The 22,610-nt window shown below is 43.2% G+C and overlaps 1 protein-coding gene across 1 annotated transcript in view; it reads right to left on the reverse strand.

The window, feature by feature from the left end:
* The window catches only part of LOC144761792 (MFS-type transporter SLC18B1-like), an 815,703-nt gene that overhangs the window by 679,039 nt on the left and 114,054 nt on the right, over nucleotides 1-22,610 (reverse strand). Inside the window, exon 4 of the mRNA XM_078647042.1 lies at nucleotides 17,940-18,013. Coding sequence (XP_078503168.1) covers nucleotides 17,940-18,013 — 74 coding nt within the window. The remainder of the gene's footprint in view (nucleotides 1-17,939; nucleotides 18,014-22,610) is intronic.

Genomic DNA, 22,610 nt, shown 5'->3' on the forward strand with positions numbered 1-22,610 from the left:
AAACTCAATATGTTTCCTACACTGAGTTAACACAGGTAACATCATTGTAAAGAGTCAAATGTATTTCTATTAAACATGCACACATTTTTTATTTCTTTTAAAAAATGTAAAAACTATTTTTTCCCCCAAAAATCGTTTTTTACATCACATTTACAAAACACAGCACAAGTCCTACGTAGAAACATTCCATGTCACGACTAAAAAATCACAATTTTACAAAATACAATTACTCTATGCAGTAAAAACTTTTTACCAAGCATTATCAAAAAGCATGACACAAAGCAACATTTAAAGACCACAATTTTCTTCCAAATCTTCTCCATAGAGTATACAAGTCTCTATGTATATTAAATGAATCATAACTCACCTTTACAAATGCTTTAGGACATTCACAACAGTGTCAGATACACACATCAATATTTCTTTAGCAGAGCAAAAGGTATGTCTCCAACCACTGCAAACCATAAAGGCACAGAAAACCTCTAATTCTACACAGATATCCCTTTTTGTTAACCAATTAAAACTCTTCCCTCTCTATATTCAAACCAACACCCTTCCCCCCATCAGCTCTTTCTACCTGTTACCATAGCAACTCCCTCCTGACTGAGCTGCGAGGGTTAAAAGCTTATTCTACAATGTTTCAAATCACCTCTGCAAGGATGTTTGACCTGCAAATACACCAGCTTATCTGGTGTAAGGTTTCTTTAAATAACTTTTTTTTAACCATTCAAATTACTTCTTACACAGAACACAACCATGCACCCTAACTTTCAGTTTTCACCTATCTCATTCTACCAATCATTGCTTGTGATTCAAGAGCACTGAAACTCCACAGGTTTTTTTTGCAAACTCCTAATATTCCAACTGCAATTTCTTTTCCACACTTCATCTAACTGCACCAGAATCTCCTCTGACCATGTATTCTGTCTGGATTATTGGACATAGTTATATCCACTGGGCTCAAAGGTATGCTAGTAACAGAAATTTACACAACCTTGATTTATCAAACGTGAACATAAAATGGATTGGCTACAGAGGATTAAAATGTCACCAATTGATTCCATTGGTGAAAACCTTTTTGCATTTGCCACACCCTGACCTGTTAATTCTGCACTGTGGAGGAAATGACTTGGGCACTTTGACTGGTGTAGGTCTGGAAATGCTTTTAAAGGACACCTTTGATCAATTGATGGCACTTTTTCCACAAACTGCCTTGGTATATTCCAATATATGCCAAAGGCAGAAATGGAAATGGTCCAACCAATTTTGTCCACAATTTGAAAAAACACGGAAACATGTGAATAAATCTGTTTCTGCTTAGATGAGAGACTATGGAATGGGTTCAATATACAACAACAACTTGCGTTACAACATGCAAGATATTTACAGAGAAGATGGTGTGCACTTCTCAGATGAAGGGAATAGAATATTCCTCCTGAATTTAAGACTGTGCATTGGTACCTACTTGTAGGTACCTAAATCAGCCACAGAACCCAAAAGCCCTTTTCAGGGCTACCCTATCTCTGATCACTCCAAATGATTATCTTTTTCTAACTTTTTTCACTAATTTTCACCAAGTACGCTCCCCGGTACGCTTCCCTGTGCGCGTACCAGGCGCTCCCCCGCGAAAATTTAAAAATATAAATTTTTTTTTGTCCTATATGGGCCTCCTAAGACCCCCTCAGGAAACCTAGAGGGTCAGGGAGTGCCAAATGTGCCCCCTTATACCCATTCCCAACGTTGCTTGTCCGCCATTTTCTGACTCAAATCTACCGAAACACAAAATGGAGGACTCCCGTAGCGCTGCCGGTACGCGTACCGGGGCGCGCACCGGGAAGCGCTCCAAAAAAAATAATAAAAGTTAATTTACATAAAAACCACTGGAGACACTTTCACCAAATATAGAATAGGCAATACTACATACCAGTCCCTATCATTTTCCCAAATTTGGTGGAATTCCATTCAGCCATTTGGCCTGTAGCCCTGTCTAAATATCCTGAGGTAAATTACATAACAAAAACACATCTGAAGTGTTAGAATTGACAACCAATTAAAATGTTACTTTCATTTTCTATTTTTTTTTCCTGACATTTGATTGGTTATGTACATGAATATAAATGAAAAATGAGAGGGAAACACAGCCATTTTGACTACAACTACCTGAGGTACATCTTGAAAGGATTTTCGCATTTTTTCTTCTCCACCTCTCTCTAAAGTAAGTTGATAATTTGTAAGGGGCACTTTAAGTTAATTTGTAAAAACGTTTTCTGATAATTATTTACTGTCCCTCTGCTATAGTTGTAGATAGAGATAGGCTCCTCTGTTATATTTATTGATTGACTTAGGCTTCTCTGCTATAAATATGAATTTACTTACGCTTCTTCACAAGCACTTTTTTTTATTTCTACTTCCTGCCTGTTACCATACACTACCCAAAGTTAACTTAACTGTTAAAAAAACAGAACTACCTGTCTGAACTTAAACGCAACACTGCCCTAAATCTACTGATATAGTTATTTTTTATGCAATTTACAGCAAAAAAATGGAAGGGAAGCAAGAAAATTTCAATATTTCCTTCGAGATTACATCTGAGGAGATTCTAAATGAAGATTGTTTGGATGAAGATTTTATGGATCAGTCTTTGGATGAACAATTTATTGAATGTTTACAAGACATAGAAACATGCATGTTTGAGGAGATTCCAGATGATGTAATGCTGGAAGTTTTATTGAACTATGAACATTCTGCCCAATAAATTTTTATTTAATAATTAAAAATTGTTTTAGACATTATTCATTTTTATATCTAATTCATGAAGTACTACCAAAATAATTATGTTTATATTATAGTATAAAGTGAAACTTACAATATACTGTGCAATTTTAAAACATCATAAGGGAGCAGGGTAGACTACCCATGATCCCGTATGTCTTCTCAGGGAGTACTTAAAGGATCTGTTTCTGCTTTCCTGACAGACTATGGTATGGATTCCATATACCACAATAACTACTATAACAACATGAAAATTATCTACAGAGTAAACGGTGTACATTTAATTTAAGACTCTGCATTGGTACCTACATGTTGGTACTTAAATCACCCACACAACACAACAACTCTATTCAGAGATACCCTACCTCTAAGCACTTTAAATTATTATTTTAGTGTTTCACTGAGTTTTCCCCATGTGTGGGGGTGGGGGAGGTGTGTGTGGGGGATGTGCGGGGGGTGTCTGTGAGGTGTGTATGTGTGTGTCTGTGTGTCTAGGGGGGATGAGGTGTATAGGTGTGTGGGGTATATGGATGTGGGTGGGGATATTGGTATGTAAGGTGTGGGTGTGGGTGTGTGGGGTGTTTGAGTGTAGGTGGGACTGTGGGTGTGTGAGGTGTGTGTGGGGTGTGTGTGGGTGTGGGAGGTATGTGTTTAGGATGTGTATGTATGTATAAGATGTGTGGATGTGTCTGTGAGTTGTCTCTGTGTGTGTTGGGGGGAGATGTGTGTGTGGGATGTGTGTGGTGTGTCTGTGAGATATTTGTGTGTATGTGCATGTGTGTGTGTGTGTGGTGGAAGGGGGGTGAGGTGTGTGTTTGAGTGTGGGTGTGTGGAATGTGGGTGTAGCTGTGGATGTGTAAGGTGTCGATGTGGGGGTGTGGGGTGTTTGACTGTGGGTGGAAGTGTGCATGTGTGAAGTGTGTGTGGGGAGTGTGTGGGTGTGTGAGTGTGGGGTTGTGTGCATGTGGGGGTGTGTGGGACACACTTGTAGGTACTTGTAGGTGCCAACTAGCCCACCAGGTACCTCCAGTAAGCGCCACAGAGCTGTGTTACAGAGAGGTGTAAAAAGGGGCGTGGCCTCAGAACACCTCTCTGCAACGCAGTTCCCTGGCACATAATGGAGGTACCGGGTGGGCTAGTTGGACACCAGGAGAGCTCAGGAGTCAAGGGGACTTAATCCCCCAACTTAAAACACTCCATGAGGCGCATTTGCACAGTTGTGAAGGTAGGGGGCGGGGCCTAAGGTGATATGTGTGCAAACACGCCCTGTGGCGTGTTTTAAGTTGGGAAATTAATTCCTCTTTGTTAGAACTGGCTATTTCTGGTAGGCTAAGGCTGACGCCAAAGCCAGGCAGAAACCACCATTCTAGTCAGGGCAAGGGAGTCACACGCCAAGATAACCCCTGCTCACCCCCTTGGTAACTTGGCACGAGCAGTGAGGCTAAAATCAGAGGCAATGTGTAAAGCATTTGCGCCAGCGCACAACAGCAACAACATACTAGGCACACCACAAAAGGAACTCCACACAAGGTTATATTAAAATAACTTTTGTATTGTCAAAACACATCAGATAAAAATCACACATGTACATTGTGCCAACTGGCACGGGCAACATTCATAAGGGATTATGTACAGGACAGGGACACATGGGCCACTGTCAGAATCAACACTTTGTAGATATAGAAATAGCACTTATAGAACTTAGAATAAGTATAGCAAAAAGAATAACAGTTGTAAATCACATCCAGTAACTACTGGGGACAGGTAAGTACCACCTACGCAACCCTAAACACCGTAGGAGGATGTCACACCAAGGACCAGGACCTCACTAGGACCACCTGTACTAAAAAAGAACAACCACCTAAGTATCACACAGCATTTAGTGGTCTAAGAAAGAACACATTACCCATGATGCATAAAACACATTCAGAGGAGTAGTAAAGGAAAACCACCTGATGCATAAACCTACACATTCAGCGGTGTTAAGAACAAAGCACATGATGCAATAAAAATACATTCAGAGGTACCATAACAATACAATAGCGCAAAAGTCACATGATGTCTAAAAACATTCAGAGGTGCAGGAATAAAAACCATACAATTGCGCACAACTCACATAAGCCCCCACCTGTGGCAGTCCCTAGGCCAACTGGCCTTGTTGGGGCTAGGACGCCCTGTGTCTCAATGTCAGGGGCCTAAACGGTGCAGGTGCCCACTACTTGCTGGGCACCTGTGAACATCCCAGACCTAAACGGTGCAGCTGTCCACTAATTGCTGGGCAGCTGGGGAACTTCAAAACTGCGCCAGGGCCCTCACTGACCCTTAGGCGCAAACTGCACCCACTGCTGGAGCCACACAGGCTCTGGAAACAAATTCCTCGCAGGCAGGAGGGGGCGGGCACCGGCAATGTGCCCCGGCGCCCCCTCTAACTAAAAATGACCAAACGCTGGAGCCACACAGGCTCTGGGCATCACATGCCCCAAACGTTGGAGCCACACAGGCTCTTAAACTAGATATGGCCGTTGGAGCCCTCAGGCTCTACACACAATGGCCCCTCGAGCCTCGCTGGGCTCGTAAGTACAACTGCCCTCAAGAGCCTCACTGGGCTCTAAATAACGATGTGCCCCCCTAGGGCCTCCGTGGCTCTAAACACCATCTGGGCCCTGAGCCTCTCAGGGCTCTACACACGTTGGGGCGACCCACTGCCGACCGGGGCCGCCCTTGAAGCCCTCGTGGCTTCCCACTGACAAGGAGCACGAGCTCGCGCTACTGGGGGGGGGGGGGGGGGCGGACATCGACAATGTGTCCCGGCGCCCCTCCCTTTCGTCTGCCCCACTCACCGGTTGCTCCCTGTGCTCTCGCCGGTCTCCGGTGCGGCGGGGGTGGCATCTGAGGAGCTCCTGCTCCTCACAGACTCTCCTTGCTTTGCCCGGTCCCCGTCTGGGTACCGGGACTCAGAGTGGAGCCAGCAAGGCTCCCGGCGGCAGTCTCCTCTTCTGGGTGAGTGCACCGGGGCGCAGAGTAGGCTCCTGCCTGCCCCGGTGCCCAATGCAGCCGCAACTCTTCTCTCTCGGGGCTCCCTCCGCACACGGGAGCCCCGTCACCGGCCACAGCTCCACTTCTCCTCCCGGGGCACCAGCCAATCCCAACGCGGCAATGGGGCGGGACTTCCTCTGCAAACCGGAAGTCCCGCCTATGGTCAGGCGCAACGCTGCCTGACTTCCTGGGCGGCCATTACACACAGCTCGGGCCGCGGCGGTGAATAAAGGGGCACAACGAGGGGTGGGCACCCTCGCTATTAAAATAAAACACAGAAGCGAGGTGGGCACTCGCAAATAAGCAAATAAACGGGCAAAGTCGCAGGGTAGGCACCTGCCAAACCTCACGCAAAATGCGTGAGGGCGCCACACTCGCAATGGGTTCAAATAAAGCGCTCTCCCAGCGCTATAAGTAATATACAGCGCTCCCAGGCGCTATAAATACCAGTCAAGCGCTCCCAAGCGCTTAGGCTTCAACAAGCCTGGGTAAAGGCAAGAAAAAAGGTCTCTTGAAGGAAAATGCAGCTTCTCCATGCTGCCAAAGGTCCCAGAGAGTTCAAGGGGGCAAAGCAATGTCCCCCCATCAGCCCAAGCAAGGCAGAGGGGTCCCCCAGGAGTCCAGGAAAGTCCATCAGGAGTCCAGGGGCTGGGCAGGGCTCAGGGATTCCCCTGAGCCCCAGCAGCAGCACGCCCCTGGCAGATTCAAGTTAGAAACAAGAACATTTTGGAAGGGGACACAGCCCCTTCTTATACACAGAAAAGTCTTTGAAGTCTTTGTGCAGGCAGTGTGAGAACCAGCTAGAACTGGTTATAGGGAAGTCCTGTCAGTATCAGGGACAGAGGTGACAGTCGCCCAGCGGGGGGGTGGAGCCAGCATTGTGGCAGGCAGGCACAGCCTCACTCACTATCAGGTGCGATCTCCACCCACTTCCCTGGCAGCAGATGCTGCCTTTCATCCACGGGCTGACTCAGACAACCTCCTGGGGGCTCTGCAGCCCCTGTCACACTCAAACCAGACAGTCAATACACAAGCAGGCCCAGGCACTCTGGGCCAGGCTCACCAGCCAATCACACGCCAGGCACAAATTACACAAATATGCCAACTTCTCAAAGTGGCACTTCTAGACTAGACACAATCATGCCGCATACACCATTTCGCAGCATTCAATCTCACAAGTTCACACATATCAAACTCGACCCTGCACTCCCCACACATCAGGAACTACCATGGGCATACACATTCCCCATTCATTCCTATGGGAGGGCAGGTCACTCACCACACATACACAGAGAGCACACACACTTTACACTGTACCACAGTGAAAAAGTGCGCAGAGGCCTAAAATCACCAACCCAGGTTCCAGAAACAGGCTAGGAAAAAGCAAAAAGTTTTGGGGTGAACCTGCCAAAAGGGCCAGGTCCAACACTCTTCAATCCAGAGGTCCCCTAGAAGTCAATTAGCCCACCAGGTACCTCCAGTAAACGCCACGGAGCTGTGTTGCAGAGTGTTGTAAAAGGGGCTTGGCCTCTGAATAGCTCTCTGCAAAGCAGCTCCCTGGCGCATACTGGAGGTACCTGGTGGGCTAGTTGGCCCCCAGGGGACCGCAGCACTGAAGAGAAATTAATTCCCCAACTTAAAATGCGCAACAGGGCGTGTTTGCACACATGTCACTGCAGGCCCCATCCCCTTCCATCACCATTGTACAAATATTCCTCTAAAATCAGTCGAACTACGAATTCCGATTTACTCACCTGTTATCAGGAGAGAACTCAGTGCTGCATCTTTTAGCCATGTCAGAACTGGGGTGGCAGAGTGGGCTAAAGAACGGTGATGGATTAAACCCAGATCTTTTGACTGGGTGTGAGTGTTTGACTGATTCAGATGCTCCGTCCATCACCACCCCCTTTTGTACCGCTTTTGGCCACCATAAGTGTGGCAGGGTATGCTCAGACGTGAGTCCCTTGCTCACTTTGCCACTGGACTCAAGCAAGCCGGGCTGAAGACGGCTGGAATGCCAGAAACCGGTCCTCGGAAGCTTGTTTCCGGTCCAGGGAAGACATGGCTTGGCAGTTCGGGCTGAACTGTTCCCATGAGGCACAGGGTCAGACTGATTTGCATATAGCCATGTCAGAACTGGGGTGGCAGAGTGGGCTAAAGAACGGTGATGGATTAAACCCAGATCTTTTGACTGGGTGTGAGTGTTTGACTGATTCAGATGCTCCGTCCATCACCACCCCCTTTTGTACCGCTTTTGGCCACCATAAGTGTGGCAGGGTATGCTCAGACGTGAGTCCCTTGCTCACTTTGCCACTGGACTCAAGCAAGCCGGGCTGAAGACGGCTGGAATGCCAGAAACCGGTCCTCGGAAGCTTGTTTCCGGTCCAGGGAAGACATGGCTTGGCAGTTCGGGCTGAACTGTTCCCATGAGGCACAGGGTCAGACTGATTTGCATATAGCCATGTCAGAACTGGGGTGGCAGAGTGGGCTAAAGAACGGTGATGGATTAAACCCAGATCTTTTGACTGGGTGTGAGTGTTTGACTGATTCAGATGCTCCGTCCATCACCACCCCCTTTTGTAGCGCTTTTGGCCACCATAAGTGTGGCAGGGTATGCTCAGACGTGAGTCCCTTGCTCACTTTGCCATTGGACTCAAGCAAGCCGGGCTGAAGACGGCTGAAATGCCAGAAACCGGTCCTCGGAAGCGTGTTTCCGGTCCAGGGAAGACATGGCTTGGCAGTTCGGGCTGAACTGTTCCCATGAGGCACAGGATCAGACCGATTTGCATATAGCCATGTCAGAACTGGGGTGGCAGAGTGGGCTAAAGAACGGTGATGGATTAAACCCAGATCTTTTGACTGGGTGTGAGTGTTTGACTGATTCAGATGCTCCGTCCATCACCACCCCCTTTTGTACATCTTTTAGCCCAGCACTGACCCTGAAAAGTAATTCTAAGCGTACTTACCACTAACTTGTATTTCCTTCCATAGGAATCCATTGTGTCATTTTCAGCAGAAAAGTTTCAAAGTGTCTATTTTCACATACTAAAAATATTCCTTAAAAATTGCCTGTATGACTTAAACGCATTCTTTTGACTGTTTACAGGAGATGTACCCGTGCTGCATCCAGGATCCACCAATGGGTAAGAAAAAGTAACGTTAACACTACTTACCTGGTAAGTGAATTTCCTCCCGTAGGATAACATTGGTGGTTCTATGTGAAAAAGTTTCTAAGTGTCAACTTTTAAAATACAATAATATTCCTTAAAAATCACTACTGTAACCAAAACATTTTTACTCAACTGTTTACAGGAGATATCTCAGGACTGAATGTAGGATCTAGTCTTGTGGTTAGAAAAGTAATCGCACATTACAACTGTAACTACTGTACTTAAAAGTCAATTGCCTATTTGCAAAGTATTTAAACTAAAGTAATTCATTCTGAGAAAGTATAGTTTGGAATGTAATGTATAATGTAATTATAATGTAATTTAAAAAATAAAATATCTAACAATAAATAGTTTTAAAAAATGTAGTAAATCAGTATCAAAAAAATAAATATAAGAATTAATACATTTAAAAATTGTCATTTACAAAACCTTTGAAATTCACTGAAAAACCATAGGTTTCAGACATGTTATAGTTAGGAATTAGCATTTAAAAAACCTTTGAAATTCAATGAAAAAACCATAGGTTTCAGACATGCTATAATTAGGAATTAGCATTTAAAAAACCTTTAAAGTTCACTGAAAAAAACATAGGTTTTAGGGGTGTTATAGTTAGTTGGACAATTCACTCGTACAAAACCATTGAAATTCCCCTGTTATAGTTAGTTGTACTAACTATAACTCGCGTGCCCGAATCCACTGCTGATGATGTCACATTTTACATCATTCATGACATGGTCAGTGACATCACTGATGACATCACTGATGACATCTCAAATTACATCACTGATGACATCACTGTTGACATCATCCACGTGACAATCTGATACATCTTATCATACACTAGTATAACCTTTCAACACTCATTATAAAATATGGAGTACCATATTTGAAACCATTGACACACCAATACAAGTTTCTAAAAACCCACTCAGTGATTCCTACATCTACACACACATCTGAACACTTACCTATAGATTCACTCATACAAGCTAACAAATATCAATAGAACACTATTAAATATACTTATACACCTACATCAACATTACACACCAGCACACATCCTATTTCCTTATGCAGTCATTCTACTCACTTATGCAAACAGTTGATCATACTTATACTTACTAAGCTACACACACAAACACCACTTTATTTATTGATATAGATAGTAACTCATACTTAGTATGTTATAAAATCACTATTACAAGTACACAGTTATCCATACGTCACTCATACAATCACTGAGTCTTATGTATAGTTATTTATATACAACAACTGTCACATACACTGCTTTTTATATTTTTAGTTTCTTGTACATGTATCATTGAGAAATATATTTACTCATCACCACACCCATACAGAGATTCACTCACCCAAACAACTGTTTCCACATACAGTCTTAACCATATATATCTACTAAATCAACTATTTACACATCTTTGGACAGTCACACACCTCCCACCCAACCACACACACATTCATTCACTATTCCATACAAATACTCACTTAACTAATTAATAACTAATATGAACTTTCACGTAGCTAGTAACCAACTTATGTAGTAATTTACACGTCAAGAGATAGAGTGATACAGGTATTCACAAAGTTTAATCACTATCCCATATATTTAGTGAGACACTTTAAATTCGTCACTTACACAGTCAATCACATTGCTACCAAATCCTCCATTCAGACACTTATACATGCACTCAGTCTTCAAGGCAGATTGCTATATATATATATATAATACTTATTTAAATATCGAACCAAACCACATTCACTGGAGGATGTCATCAGTGATGTAATTTGAAATGTCATCAGTGATGTCATCAGTGATGTCACTGACCATGTCATGAATGATGTAATATGTGAAATCATCAGCAGTGGATAACGGGCGCGCGAGTTATAGTTAGTACAACTAACTATAACGGGGGGATTCTACATTCTACATTTTTCAACAATCTGCAATGTTGCAAAATCTTCAGTGAAGTTATGAAAATAAACATCCACACCTTGTAAATGTGCTCTTTACATAGAATTTGTCTACGGTACTGTGTAGTCACTATTAAATTAACATGGACACAAGTCTAGACATCCACTATGAACAAAAGGTTTTGCTTTCCTCACTGATTTTTTGCAACAGGCTTTCAGTCGCAACTATTTGATAATGCCTCTGCAACCCACATCAGGTTGGGACAAGGAGAACCAGGTGGGGGAATGAGCGTTCCCACTACGTATGATTTTGTTGATATTTAACGTTGGCAGTGGGGCACTTTCTCTGCGGAGTTCCAAGAATAAGATCCAACATATGAATCCTGACATTATATGCCTCCAACAGACACTTTTAGCATAACAAAAGCCAAGAAAGCTAAGTAATTTAGGCAATCATTTGCCAGCATTCAAGAGGTTGCCATTGTAATCAAACATAAGCGATGGGTATGTACCAAATTGTATGCTGATAAGAAAGGGCAGTGGGTAGCTGTAGGGATTGGTAAAGATATTTTTTAAGCTAATGCTCCATTTGTGATAGCAGTGTTAATAATCCAACCATCATTACAGAAATAATACTAGAAATTAGATTTTAGTAATGGACCATTGTTTCTTGTGGGTATATGAACTTATATTTGTATCCCTATAATCCACATCAGCGCTCAGCCTATACCTTGCATAACATGGAACACTACTTGCACCCAAAACTTTACTGTTTGGTAAACTATGAAACTGATAACTTTCACCATGCACAGATACACTTACGCTATTTCTATTCCTTGCAGCCACACATGTACACACAATAATTCTATGCTGTATTTGACAACAAGCCCCTCACCACCATCTTTCTTTTTAAAAAGATGTACGATGATATGGAGTAATGTAAACAGAGGGATCATGGATGAGGTCATAAGTGTTTTCATCATTGATTTCATCAATGATGTCAGTTGAGATGTCATCAGGGATAACATCAATGATGCCATTTAACACATCATGAGTGATGTAATATTTGAGGTCATAAGCAGTGCATGACGAGGGCACAAGTTATAAACAGTTCACTAAACTATAACCAACATTCAGTGTTTTTCCGTTTTTTTAACATTAATTCATTTCTCATTTCAACACCTGACTATAACTCCACTGACTTTTTTTTCTGAATATGTATTTTGTAACATAAGTTAGTGTCTTAGTACCATATGCAGCTATAACGGCACTTTAATCTTTGTTTTTTTTTCAATTAAATTCAGTGGGGTCTTTTCATCACATTTAAAGCTAAGCATACATCAAACACATGCGGTCAACCAGCAGGCAACCTGCGGCCAACAGGTATGACCTTTGATTGCACCCAACCTCTGCGGGTGCCAACTGACTACTTCATATGCCCTTTAGCTGCGAGCACCGGGGATTGGCTTCAGGGTCATGCATCAGGCCAGGCCATGGCCCAACACCCCAAGGGCGGCCAACCTTCCTCGCAGTCGGCCAGTCCTTCAGCGGTGTATATCAGATGGCTGGCCCTGCGTCAAGGCAACAGCAGGTGGCCAACCAGAGTGAGCACAGCTATGGCCTGCACAGTGGTGGTTGCCTGTAGTCTACGGCCAGACCTTTACAATTTCTTTTGGTACCGTGGTCCTGGGTTGGCGTTGTGCTACCCCAGAAGAGGCCTTGCTGGGAAATGCCATCTTTTAAAATTTAACCCATGCAAGGGCCCCTTTGCCCATACAGGTGTGTGGGTCGGTGTGTGCTAAGCCAGGCCCCCTGCGTACACTTAGGTATTTTTTTTCCAAGACTCTGGGACCAAATCCTTGAGTCCTGTAATGATGGCTGCAACATGTTCTTGAATGCTTCAGCCAGCCAATCATGTTTTTTGGTACTGGCACCCAGTACTAAAATGACCAAAAGGAAAAAGGCTCCAGCTGCCATTCAGAAGCACTTAGTTTTACATTTTTTGTGTACTGCAGAAGTCCTGCTGAACTCCTGAGGTACCAACAAGTCAGTTATCTATAACTTTTTTCTGAGTGTTAACCCATTCATGCCCAACCTGATTTCCTCTTTAAAGACTAATTTCTCAAAAATGGCTTAATAGATTTATACCACACAGTGACAAAGGATATGGCCATAGCCAAAAAGGATCAGTTTGGCATCACTGTAAATAAAAATTCGAACTTCAGCAACCCCAGAGGCATCAGCACCTTTCTTTAATCAAGTAGAGAAGACGTTGTTAGTTCTCGGTGGGGAGGGGGGTGTGAGGGACTAATTTTTTTTAATTGACTGAACACATTTACACTACACCGAAACAAAGAGTTTTGGCAAAGCCAAAATACATCAGTTTGGCAGCCCTTGAATAAAAAATTACAACAGCAACAATCCCGGAAGCACAGCCCCATTCTTTATCAAGTAGAGAAGGTGTTGTTCGCTTCTATGAAGGGAGGTTGGAGGGGGGCTATCAGTCGACCGAGAAGCTAACACCACCTTCATGCTGAAGCATGGAGGTATCCTATTTCTATTTCTATTTAGGGAGTTTTGTAAAGCGCTTGATGACGCACAACGGCGTGTCTCCGCGCTAAGGAGAGAAATGTACTGGGATCTACTGAGCGGCCTACCTTACTGAGCGAATAGTATAGTTTTAAGCTTGGCTCTGAAAATTAGCTCAGATGGTTCTAATCGCAGTGCCATCGGTAGTTTGTTCCATCTGGAGGCTGCAAGGTACCTAAAGGACCTTCCACCCATCCGCACTCTAGACACCTTGGGAACAACCAGGAGTCCAGAGCCGGCGGATCTCAGAGTCCGGGACGGCTCATAAGACGTTAGTAGTCCCTGCAAAGGGAGAGGAGACCGCCCGTTGATGATCCGGTGGCACGTGCATAGTGCTTTGAATTCTACCCTACTTCTGACCGGGAGCCAGTGCAGCGACCGGAGGGCAGCAGCGGAAGCGGCTCTTCTGGGTAGTTTAAGCACCAATCGTGCAGCGGCATTCTGCAGAACCTGTAGGCGGCTGAGATTCTTCTCCAAGGTCCCTAAATAGAGGAGATTGCCGTAGACCATCTTTGATGTAACTAATGCATGCACCAAAGTTTGTCGGGCTTTTAAGGGTAAAAACTTCAGAGTCTTCCTAAGACTTTTAAGGGTCCCAAAACAGGATCCGACCACCTGGTTAATCTGGGGGCCAAAAGTGAGGTCAGCATCAAACCAGATGCCCAGGTTCTTAGCTTTCTGGCACGGGATGGGTGTTGGACCAAGGCAGGATGGCCACCATGCCGACGTCCACGCTGAATGGCATCCCCCCACGACCAGCACCTCGGTCTTGCCCCCGTTGAGCTTGAGACAATTGGCGGACATCCAGGCTGCAAGATCTTGCATGCAAGCTCTGAAGATGTCCGCTGAAAGACCGGGTGCACGCGACAGGGAGATAACCAACTGCGTGTCGTCGGCATACGATACCAGTCGGAGGCCGTAGCTCTCTACTAAGGTGGCGATCGGGGCAACATAAAGATTAAAAAGTGTTGGACTCAGGGACGAACCCTGCGGCACTCCCTGGTCCAGAGAGATCCGTCCAGAGTAGTAATCACCCTGCCTTACTTGAAAACCTCGGCCAGTAAGAAATGAGTATATCCATTTCAACGCTGCCCCTCTCACCCCACCTTTGCTCAGACACTGTAGCAAGATGGAATGTGCTACAGTGTCGAACGCAGCGCTGAGGTCTAATAGAATAAGAGCCATGGTTTGTCCCTCATCTGCACCCTGCCTGAGGGACTCGGTAGCCCTGAGAAGGGCAGACTCCGTGGAATGACGGGGCCGAAACCCAAATTGGGTAGGGTGAAGGAGATTGCTTTCCTCCATATACTTCATTAGTTGTTTATTTACCACTTTCTCTGCTACCTTAGAAAAATAAGGCAGCAGCGATATGGGGCGTAAGTTGTCCAATTTCTCGAAGCTAATGTTCGGCTTTTTGCGGAGGGGGAGCACCACAGCCTGTTTCCACTCCTCGGGAATTAAACTGGATCGGAAGGAAACATCTAGCAAGTGCCTGATATAAGGTTCAAGGGTCTCCAAACTGTCACTTAGCCTTTTTGGTGATACGGCATCTCGGGGGGAGCCAGATTTAACTGACCTGCAAATTTTGACTAAATTTTCCGGTGAGGGGATAGTAAAATTAAGTAGCAAATTTAGATCATCTTCCTCTGCTACTATATCTGCAAGTTCTTCCGCTGCGGCTGGAATTTCGGGAAAGGCCAAGTAAATCCTAGACACTTTTTCGCCAAAGTAGTTAGCAATGCGATTGCATGCAGCTACTGAATGGTCTTCACCTTGAGTGGTGGTTTTTAGAGTGGCTAAAGACTTGTATATGCAGAACAGTTCCCTGGCTGAATTCTCTGCTCCGTGGATTTTGTCTGCATAGTAAGTTGCTTTCTCTATCTGAATTTTATTATGATAGGAGCGTCTCTTAATGAGATAAGCCTCTCTCATCTGGATATCATATGCCACTCTCCACAATCTCTCTGCACGTTTGCAATCCCTTTTTGCACAGCGCAGCGTCTCGCTGAACCATGGAGCAGTTCTTTGTCTGTGGACGCTTTTAGTTGGCTGGCCTAGAGGGGCCGTGCAGTCTAGAGCAGCCATGATGCGGTCATTGAGCAATTTGTTTGCCATTGACACGTCATTGCCACCTGGGGGTCCTTCCGCGGTGAGAGCCTTATTAAACTCTTGCAGAGAAAATTCCGCCCACCTGCGTCGGGGGTAATTGAGAGGGGTTGGATTAGTAGCCTTAGACTTGGGCAATTGAATCACGAAAGGGACGAAGAAATGATCTGTCCAGGGCAGGGGTACTGGGGAAGCAACTAAAACATCCTCCCAATTAGCGAATATGGGGTCCAATAGATGCCCATGATTGTGTGTAGGGAGTTGCCCCTTAAGCTCTAACTGTAGGGTGTGAAGTTCTTTCCGGAACTCCACCGCTCCTTTGTCTTGAGGGTCTTCCAAATGTATGTTTAAATCCCCCAACATCAGAAACTTGTCTCTTCTTATAACTGTTTCTGTAACACATTCTAGAAGGTTGCCTTTAAACCTGGACATAGGTCCTGGTTGGCGGTAGACTAGCAGCCCATTAATAGTCATGCTTCCATCAATTGTTATAGTAAAGATGCCCGCCTCACATCCTGCCAGAGTGGTTGATTCTAGTTTGCAGGCCCATTGTTGTTTAAAGGCGATTGCAATTCCGCCTCCTCTGCCTACCGGTCTATCCAGGCGTACCATCTGATAGTCATCTGGCAGAGCCTGAATAATATCGGGGTCAGAGTTGGCATCTAGCCAAATTTCTGTGATAAACAACAGATCGGGGTGTTTATCAATAAGAAGGTCATACACATCGTATTTATGACAGCTTAGCGATCTCACATTAACAAGGCCGCAGGATAATAAGGAGTAGCGAGGCTTGATATCTGCAGTTGCTGTACAGAATCGAAATTGGCAGTAGCGACATCCCTCATTCTCTCCTACTATAATGCTGTGGTGCCCAGGGATACACCCTATAGAGGATAGACTTACTAAATCACTCCTGCTCCAAGTGCGTCTTAGAGCTGGGCCAGGGGTTGGGGCCCTGGGCCGTGTCCGGTCGCGGACGGGCGCAGACGGGACATCCTGCCAATACAAAGAAGGTAAATAAATATATATGTATATATATATATATTTTTTCCTATTATTATTTTTTTTTTTACAACTTTGCTATTAAACATTTAAAACAGGACTGCCTTTGAACTTTACCAGTGATTAATTTGTGGAGGCTGGAATACATGAACTTTTTGGCACTGAAAGGGAAAGCCTATTTTATACTGTGAGATCCTACTTGATATAAGACAACATGCCAAACAGGGGAGACCACTGTTACAAAGATGAAAGATGCGTAGACCAGGTGATGTAGATAAGTTCTCAGCTTTATTCACAGGATCACTTCTTGGTTACAGGTACAAGATATTACAAGTTACATCCTTTAAAGGGCCCCACCAGGAGCAGGCTCTCCACTGCTCAGCCCATCCACACCAACTGATTCACTCTTCCAATCCAAACACAATCAACATTCTATCTGACCTCATCATAGGCTGAGCAGCAAGGAGAGAACTTCTGTAGGGAGAGTGCATTAAGTAAAAGGTACATTACAACAACCACTCTATGAAGTGTGCCATTTATATGGAAAATATGGATAAACTGGAATGTTTGCAGTTAGCCTGCCTCCACACATTTCTCTCTGAAATACTGTATACGTTATTGTAGGGAAGCTGCCGTGTGCCATTGTTTCAACTGTATACATATTGACCTAAAATAAAAATCACAGTTATAGTGATTATGAATTAAAACCAAAAACCCATTGAATTCTGTCACTGTGGTTAGGCCCACAATCAATACCTAAAACAACAGCCATGTAAACTATAACTGAAATACCAAATTCAAAGCTCATGACTTCAACCTTGATTAAACAGATGTATTTACACAGGTTGGATTTGCATTATATATCACATTACTCATCGTTTTGACACGGACGAGTGTGAATGTACTATCATTTGTTCTTTAATCACATTTTGCTCTTTGGTGTTTTTAGTTATTGGTATACATATTGTGAGGTCAAAAGCATTGCACTAGGTGTGAGAGTTATGGTTTTTGCATGGCTGTTGTTTTAGTTACCAACTGAGGTCCTAACCATAACTTGCAAATTGCAGTTGTTTCTCAGTTTTGATTGGCAACCATAACTGCATATTAACAGTCGATTGTTGGGTGGATTTCTGAGGTTTTTTTTAACACATGCTAAGTTGTTATAACAAAGCCAACAATAAACTCATTTTAACCTTTGTTTTTTTGCTTAGTGAATTACTGTTCTTTTTTTGTTCATCATACTCCACATCCAAGATTCATCAAATGTCGCCAAACTTATTAAGACAACAAAACACACCTTTCGTCTGGTGACTGCTAATAAAGACTGAAACTCACCCAAACAGAATAGTAGCAACTCCAGATGTAAGAATTCCAGCTAAAAGCATGAACTTTGCTCCAATTTGCACTAGCTGAAAAAGAAGCACAGTACTGTTAACTGTAATACTCACACATTCAGCACTAAAATATAATTAGGAAAGCACAAAATGCTCAAAGACATGGGCAGGCAGAGATAACCCATGCGTTTCTATTGAGGTCATTTTTCCCCACATCAGCTCTCCTTGCTATTGCCAATAATTACCAAACCCCGGCATTGCAATTTAGAAAATTCAGCACAGAGCACTACAGAGTAGAAGCACTAACTCACAGCACTACCTTGCATCCCAGAGACTGAGACATACGACACAGAACCCAAGACACCAGCATACTCAACTGCATCCTAAGGACAGAAACCTAGGACATGCACTTCAGCATAAAGGCACTAACTTAATACACTGCATTACATTTTTACTAACGAAACCCCATCGTACTATGCTTCGCTCTAGGTACACTGGCTCACCACACTGCACTACAGCTAGGGACAAGCATACATTAGTTTTAAGAATGATGCAGTCATTTTTCGGTCAGGGTGAAAAGCATTAGCTTTACCGTAATCTAGCTCCTAGCAAAGCACATGATAATGGCTAAAAAGGAGAGTTCTTTCTCGGTTCTAGTGAGCATCATTGTTCCTGGCTTGCTAAAGCCCTAGTGATATGCACAGAGTTAATGATACATACATCGTTAGAATATGGATTCTCAACCTGGAATGGCCATGAAAACACCTGTATGGGCGAATAATATGCATGAGTGAAGCAGGCAAAAATCAACATGAGTTAAGACCTGGCTCTTTCCAAAGGTTTGAGAATTTTGCTTAGTAACAATATCGTCCTTGCCGCGCGCCTCACAACTCCTCGATAGCCTACTTACTCCCGACCACTTGCCACTCTCTCAGCGCCAGGATGCCCGTAGGGTTACAGAGCGCTTTATAAATGTTAAAAATAAATAAATAAATAAACATAGATTTTATGGAATACATGGGAGGGGGCATTGATGAGCCTGCCGTATGAAACAGCTATTCGCACAGACTTGACATTGAAGTTGTGACATGAACTACAAACATGGGTTGCACACCAAAATCTTTTGCCATTCTTTAAATAGTCTTCCTTGGTGGAATATCAGACAAAACGTTAGCACTGCCTATGGTTGCAAATATTTTAATACTGGTGAACTGCTGTATGCTTGCTTTATGAACTTTGAAACAACATTTTTTGGAGGCGTTAGGAACTTATTGTCGAATAAATGTAATATCTGGGGAATGAAATACTATTACAAGCTATCTGACAGCTATACAGTAGAACCCCAGTTCAAATAAGGCGTAATAGCAACTTTGCTTTATCCTCTGGTATCCTTGGTTATAGGAGATAGAAACAAGGCAGTGTGCTCACCCTTCTCTTTTTCAGACTCTGTGTTGCAGACTCAGGGTCTGCTTTGGTCAATCTTAAATCTTGATCCCCACAGAAAGAGTAGAACTGGACATCAATTTTACAGTACGCAGCTGTCATAATAATACTGAACTAAATTATTGTTGACCTGTAGCATCAATTAAGTGTCCTTCACATGTACAGCGAAAACAACAGCAGTAAAAACAACAAACACAAATGTTTTAGTATTTGGCAAAAAGGTTTTAAACTCAGGAGGCTGATATACAAATAGTTAAGCATTTGCAATATTACCAGCCTAAAGATACCTTGGTCTGGTTCAACGAAAAGATCAGTCAGTATCAATGAACTTTGCTAAACCTGAAAGCTGCTTCTTAAATAAGTGTTGCACACATTATTTATTCACCTTGCATGCCAAACAGCAAAGCCAACCGTAGCTGCAGCACGGGCCATATTTCTATGCACTGTGGCCTGTGCTGCAGAGTCATACCTAGGGAAACACTCCAAGAGGTTGGGCATTGAACCATGTAGCTTGCTTTCATTATTCAGGTCACCTAACAAACTCCCCATCAGAAGAACAATCTAGCCAAGTACACTATGGGAATGAAGCTTGATTTGTCCTGATTTGGCACCAAAGCAGAAATTGAGAGCCACATTAAAATCTCAGCTTTTGTTAGAGTTGCTTAGCTTAAGCGCTTCCCCCATATTCCCTTGGTTTACATTCAAACATACATACTAACATCATTGGATATGCTGAAGGTATGGGAAATTGGATTGGCACATGCGGTGTATTTAAAAAGGATACTGACAAAACATCTAACTGACAACTCATACTGAGTAGAACTAACTAATTGCTGAAAGAAAACAAGCTGATCTACGGCTAGCCTTCTACTCCTGAAGTAAGCTGTAGAGATATATGTTAGGCCTGCTTCCTATCTGCTACCTATCTTTTGTTTTTAGAATTAAGGTTTGGGCTTTTCTGAAAGGAGAACCAATGCCAAGTGAGCATAAACCCAAAACTCGCTGGTTGCTTTAGATTCTATAATAACATCAAAGAGTTTCCTGTGCATGTAATGTATTGTTTCCTCAAGCTTCAAAATGAATGACGAAGGTATTTAAACATTTCGTTCACAGGAGTTGGCATACAAAACTGTGTTTTTGTAGTAATATCTTGATTAGATGGGCAAGGCCTCAACCACAAGTAAGTACGATATCTATAGGCGGAAGATGATTAACTGTTTGAGGAAAACAAGTGAAAGTCCAATTAGGACGTCGCAGAATTACTGTCCAAGTACCAAAGTAAGGGAAAACCATTCTTATTGATAAGAAAGCCTCACACACATATTTGTGTCATGCTTCACCATTGCCAACCTCTCCCTACCCTTGTAAGGCCTGGTAGGACAATGCCACCTGGGCAGACTTGACTCTGGCTCTCAACTCAAAAGTGGTTTGTGGAATGTACTGATGCCATATTGAAAAGGATTGAATTGTAGAATAGTTTTTCTTAATATGTATTAAATATTACGCATGACTAGTAATTCATTTTAGCTTCTTTAGTGAGGTCAGGTACTGCCAAACTTTTACATTGTAACTGTGAATATTTATTGTTTAGAAAATATATATTTATTTCTCACAATCATTTATGTATTTAATTGAATGAGTTTAAACCATTTAATCTTCCTGTTGTACCTATTTTTGTGTTTTATCATTAGGCAAACCAGTGCCGCCTCTGTGCCTAGATGATCAAATTCCCTCTTCTGAGACTTGTATGTTTTACCTTTCTTCTTGTGTCTGTCTGCTGAAACCAGTAAAAAAGAAAAGGTTCTAATGGTGGCGAAACAACACTAAAGTCAGTCTCCACAATTGTTGTACCTTTCTTCTTAGTGGTCCGGCCAGGACCCCATGTATGTTTTGATATTTATATAGCACAAACCTAGCTATGAAATAATGGAGCACAGTACATTGCGTGAGTGGTTGGAAGACGATCTATATGATTGCAGGAAATGACTATTTTTCCTGTGATGTCCCACAGATGTTTGCCTTATATACTTTGCTGGCATTGGAATTCTGTCAACTCTACCCCTGCTAATCAATAGTAAATGTGCCTGTACGCCACCTGTAAACATGGTCAAATTGGCATATTCCTAAGGTGTAGAAAGCTTACCCAAGGCAGGAGGTTAAATGCCAGGTGTGTAATGCAGCACCTATTATACCACCCACTCCTATATGCAGGCAGCAGATTAATGGCAAGCATCACAAAAAAATTGCGGTCACTGTTCTCAGAAAAAAGAGGCAACCCTTTCAATTGGTAGTTTAGATTAACGTCTTGACAGCAAAAATATGCCTCTCACTGGCATGGAGTGGCCCCATCCTTGTGAGTAACTAAAGAAAGCACTGAAATTGTTGCAGCAAAGAAGTATTTTCGCCTTAGCTCATGTGAATGAGACGCTAGGCACAGAATGTACCATAGCTGCCAAGCTTTCAGTGTTTACATGTTTGACAATTCTATGTTTGCAGTGTTCATATGTATGACGTTTATATACCTCAAGTGTGACTCTTCGAGTGACACTTTACAGCAAAAAGTTGAACATAAAAACTAGTGAGATGTAGAGAAAGAAGGTGAAACAGAGGGAAAGGTATGGTGAGAAAAACAACAACGACAGAGAATGAGAAAGTAGGATCGTTAGAGAAACAACTTGAGAAATAATTTTGTTCTTGTTTCAAGTAACACAAAGAGACAGCTGGAGAAAGAGGAGAGCGAAATGGGGTAAGATGTGACTAGAAAGAAAAAAGAATGGGAAGAGAGCAAGACACACATACAGAGGGACGTGATATAAAAGTAGAGAGGTCCCAAGTGATGGGTGGGAGAAATAGAGAAGAGAAACGGTAATAAGGAAATAACGCGCAGTACACACTCCCAGACAGGGACGTTTTATAGTCATGGGCAAAGTGGGCTATGTCCTAGGGCCCCAGACTTTCGGGGGGGAGGAGGGGGGGGTACTGATACAGCCATCTCTGTTCTGCAGAGTCTTGCCCTAATGAATTTGGATAATCCTTAAACCGATTATTCTCAAATACCATTTATCATTAATTTATTTTTAGCTTGAGTGATGTGTGGGAGTCTAATTCAGACATTTTGCAAAGAAATGTTATGTTTATTTTTCATGCAATGTCCCAAAAAATATTTTCTTTTAGATCAAAATAGGACCACAAATAGGAGAAATGGGAGGGAGTCACACAGATTTTTAGT

Source organism: Lissotriton helveticus, chromosome 6, assembly GCF_964261635.1.
Source record: "Lissotriton helveticus chromosome 6, aLisHel1.1, whole genome shotgun sequence".
NCBI classification, from domain to species: Eukaryota; Metazoa; Chordata; class Amphibia; order Caudata; family Salamandridae; genus Lissotriton; species Lissotriton helveticus.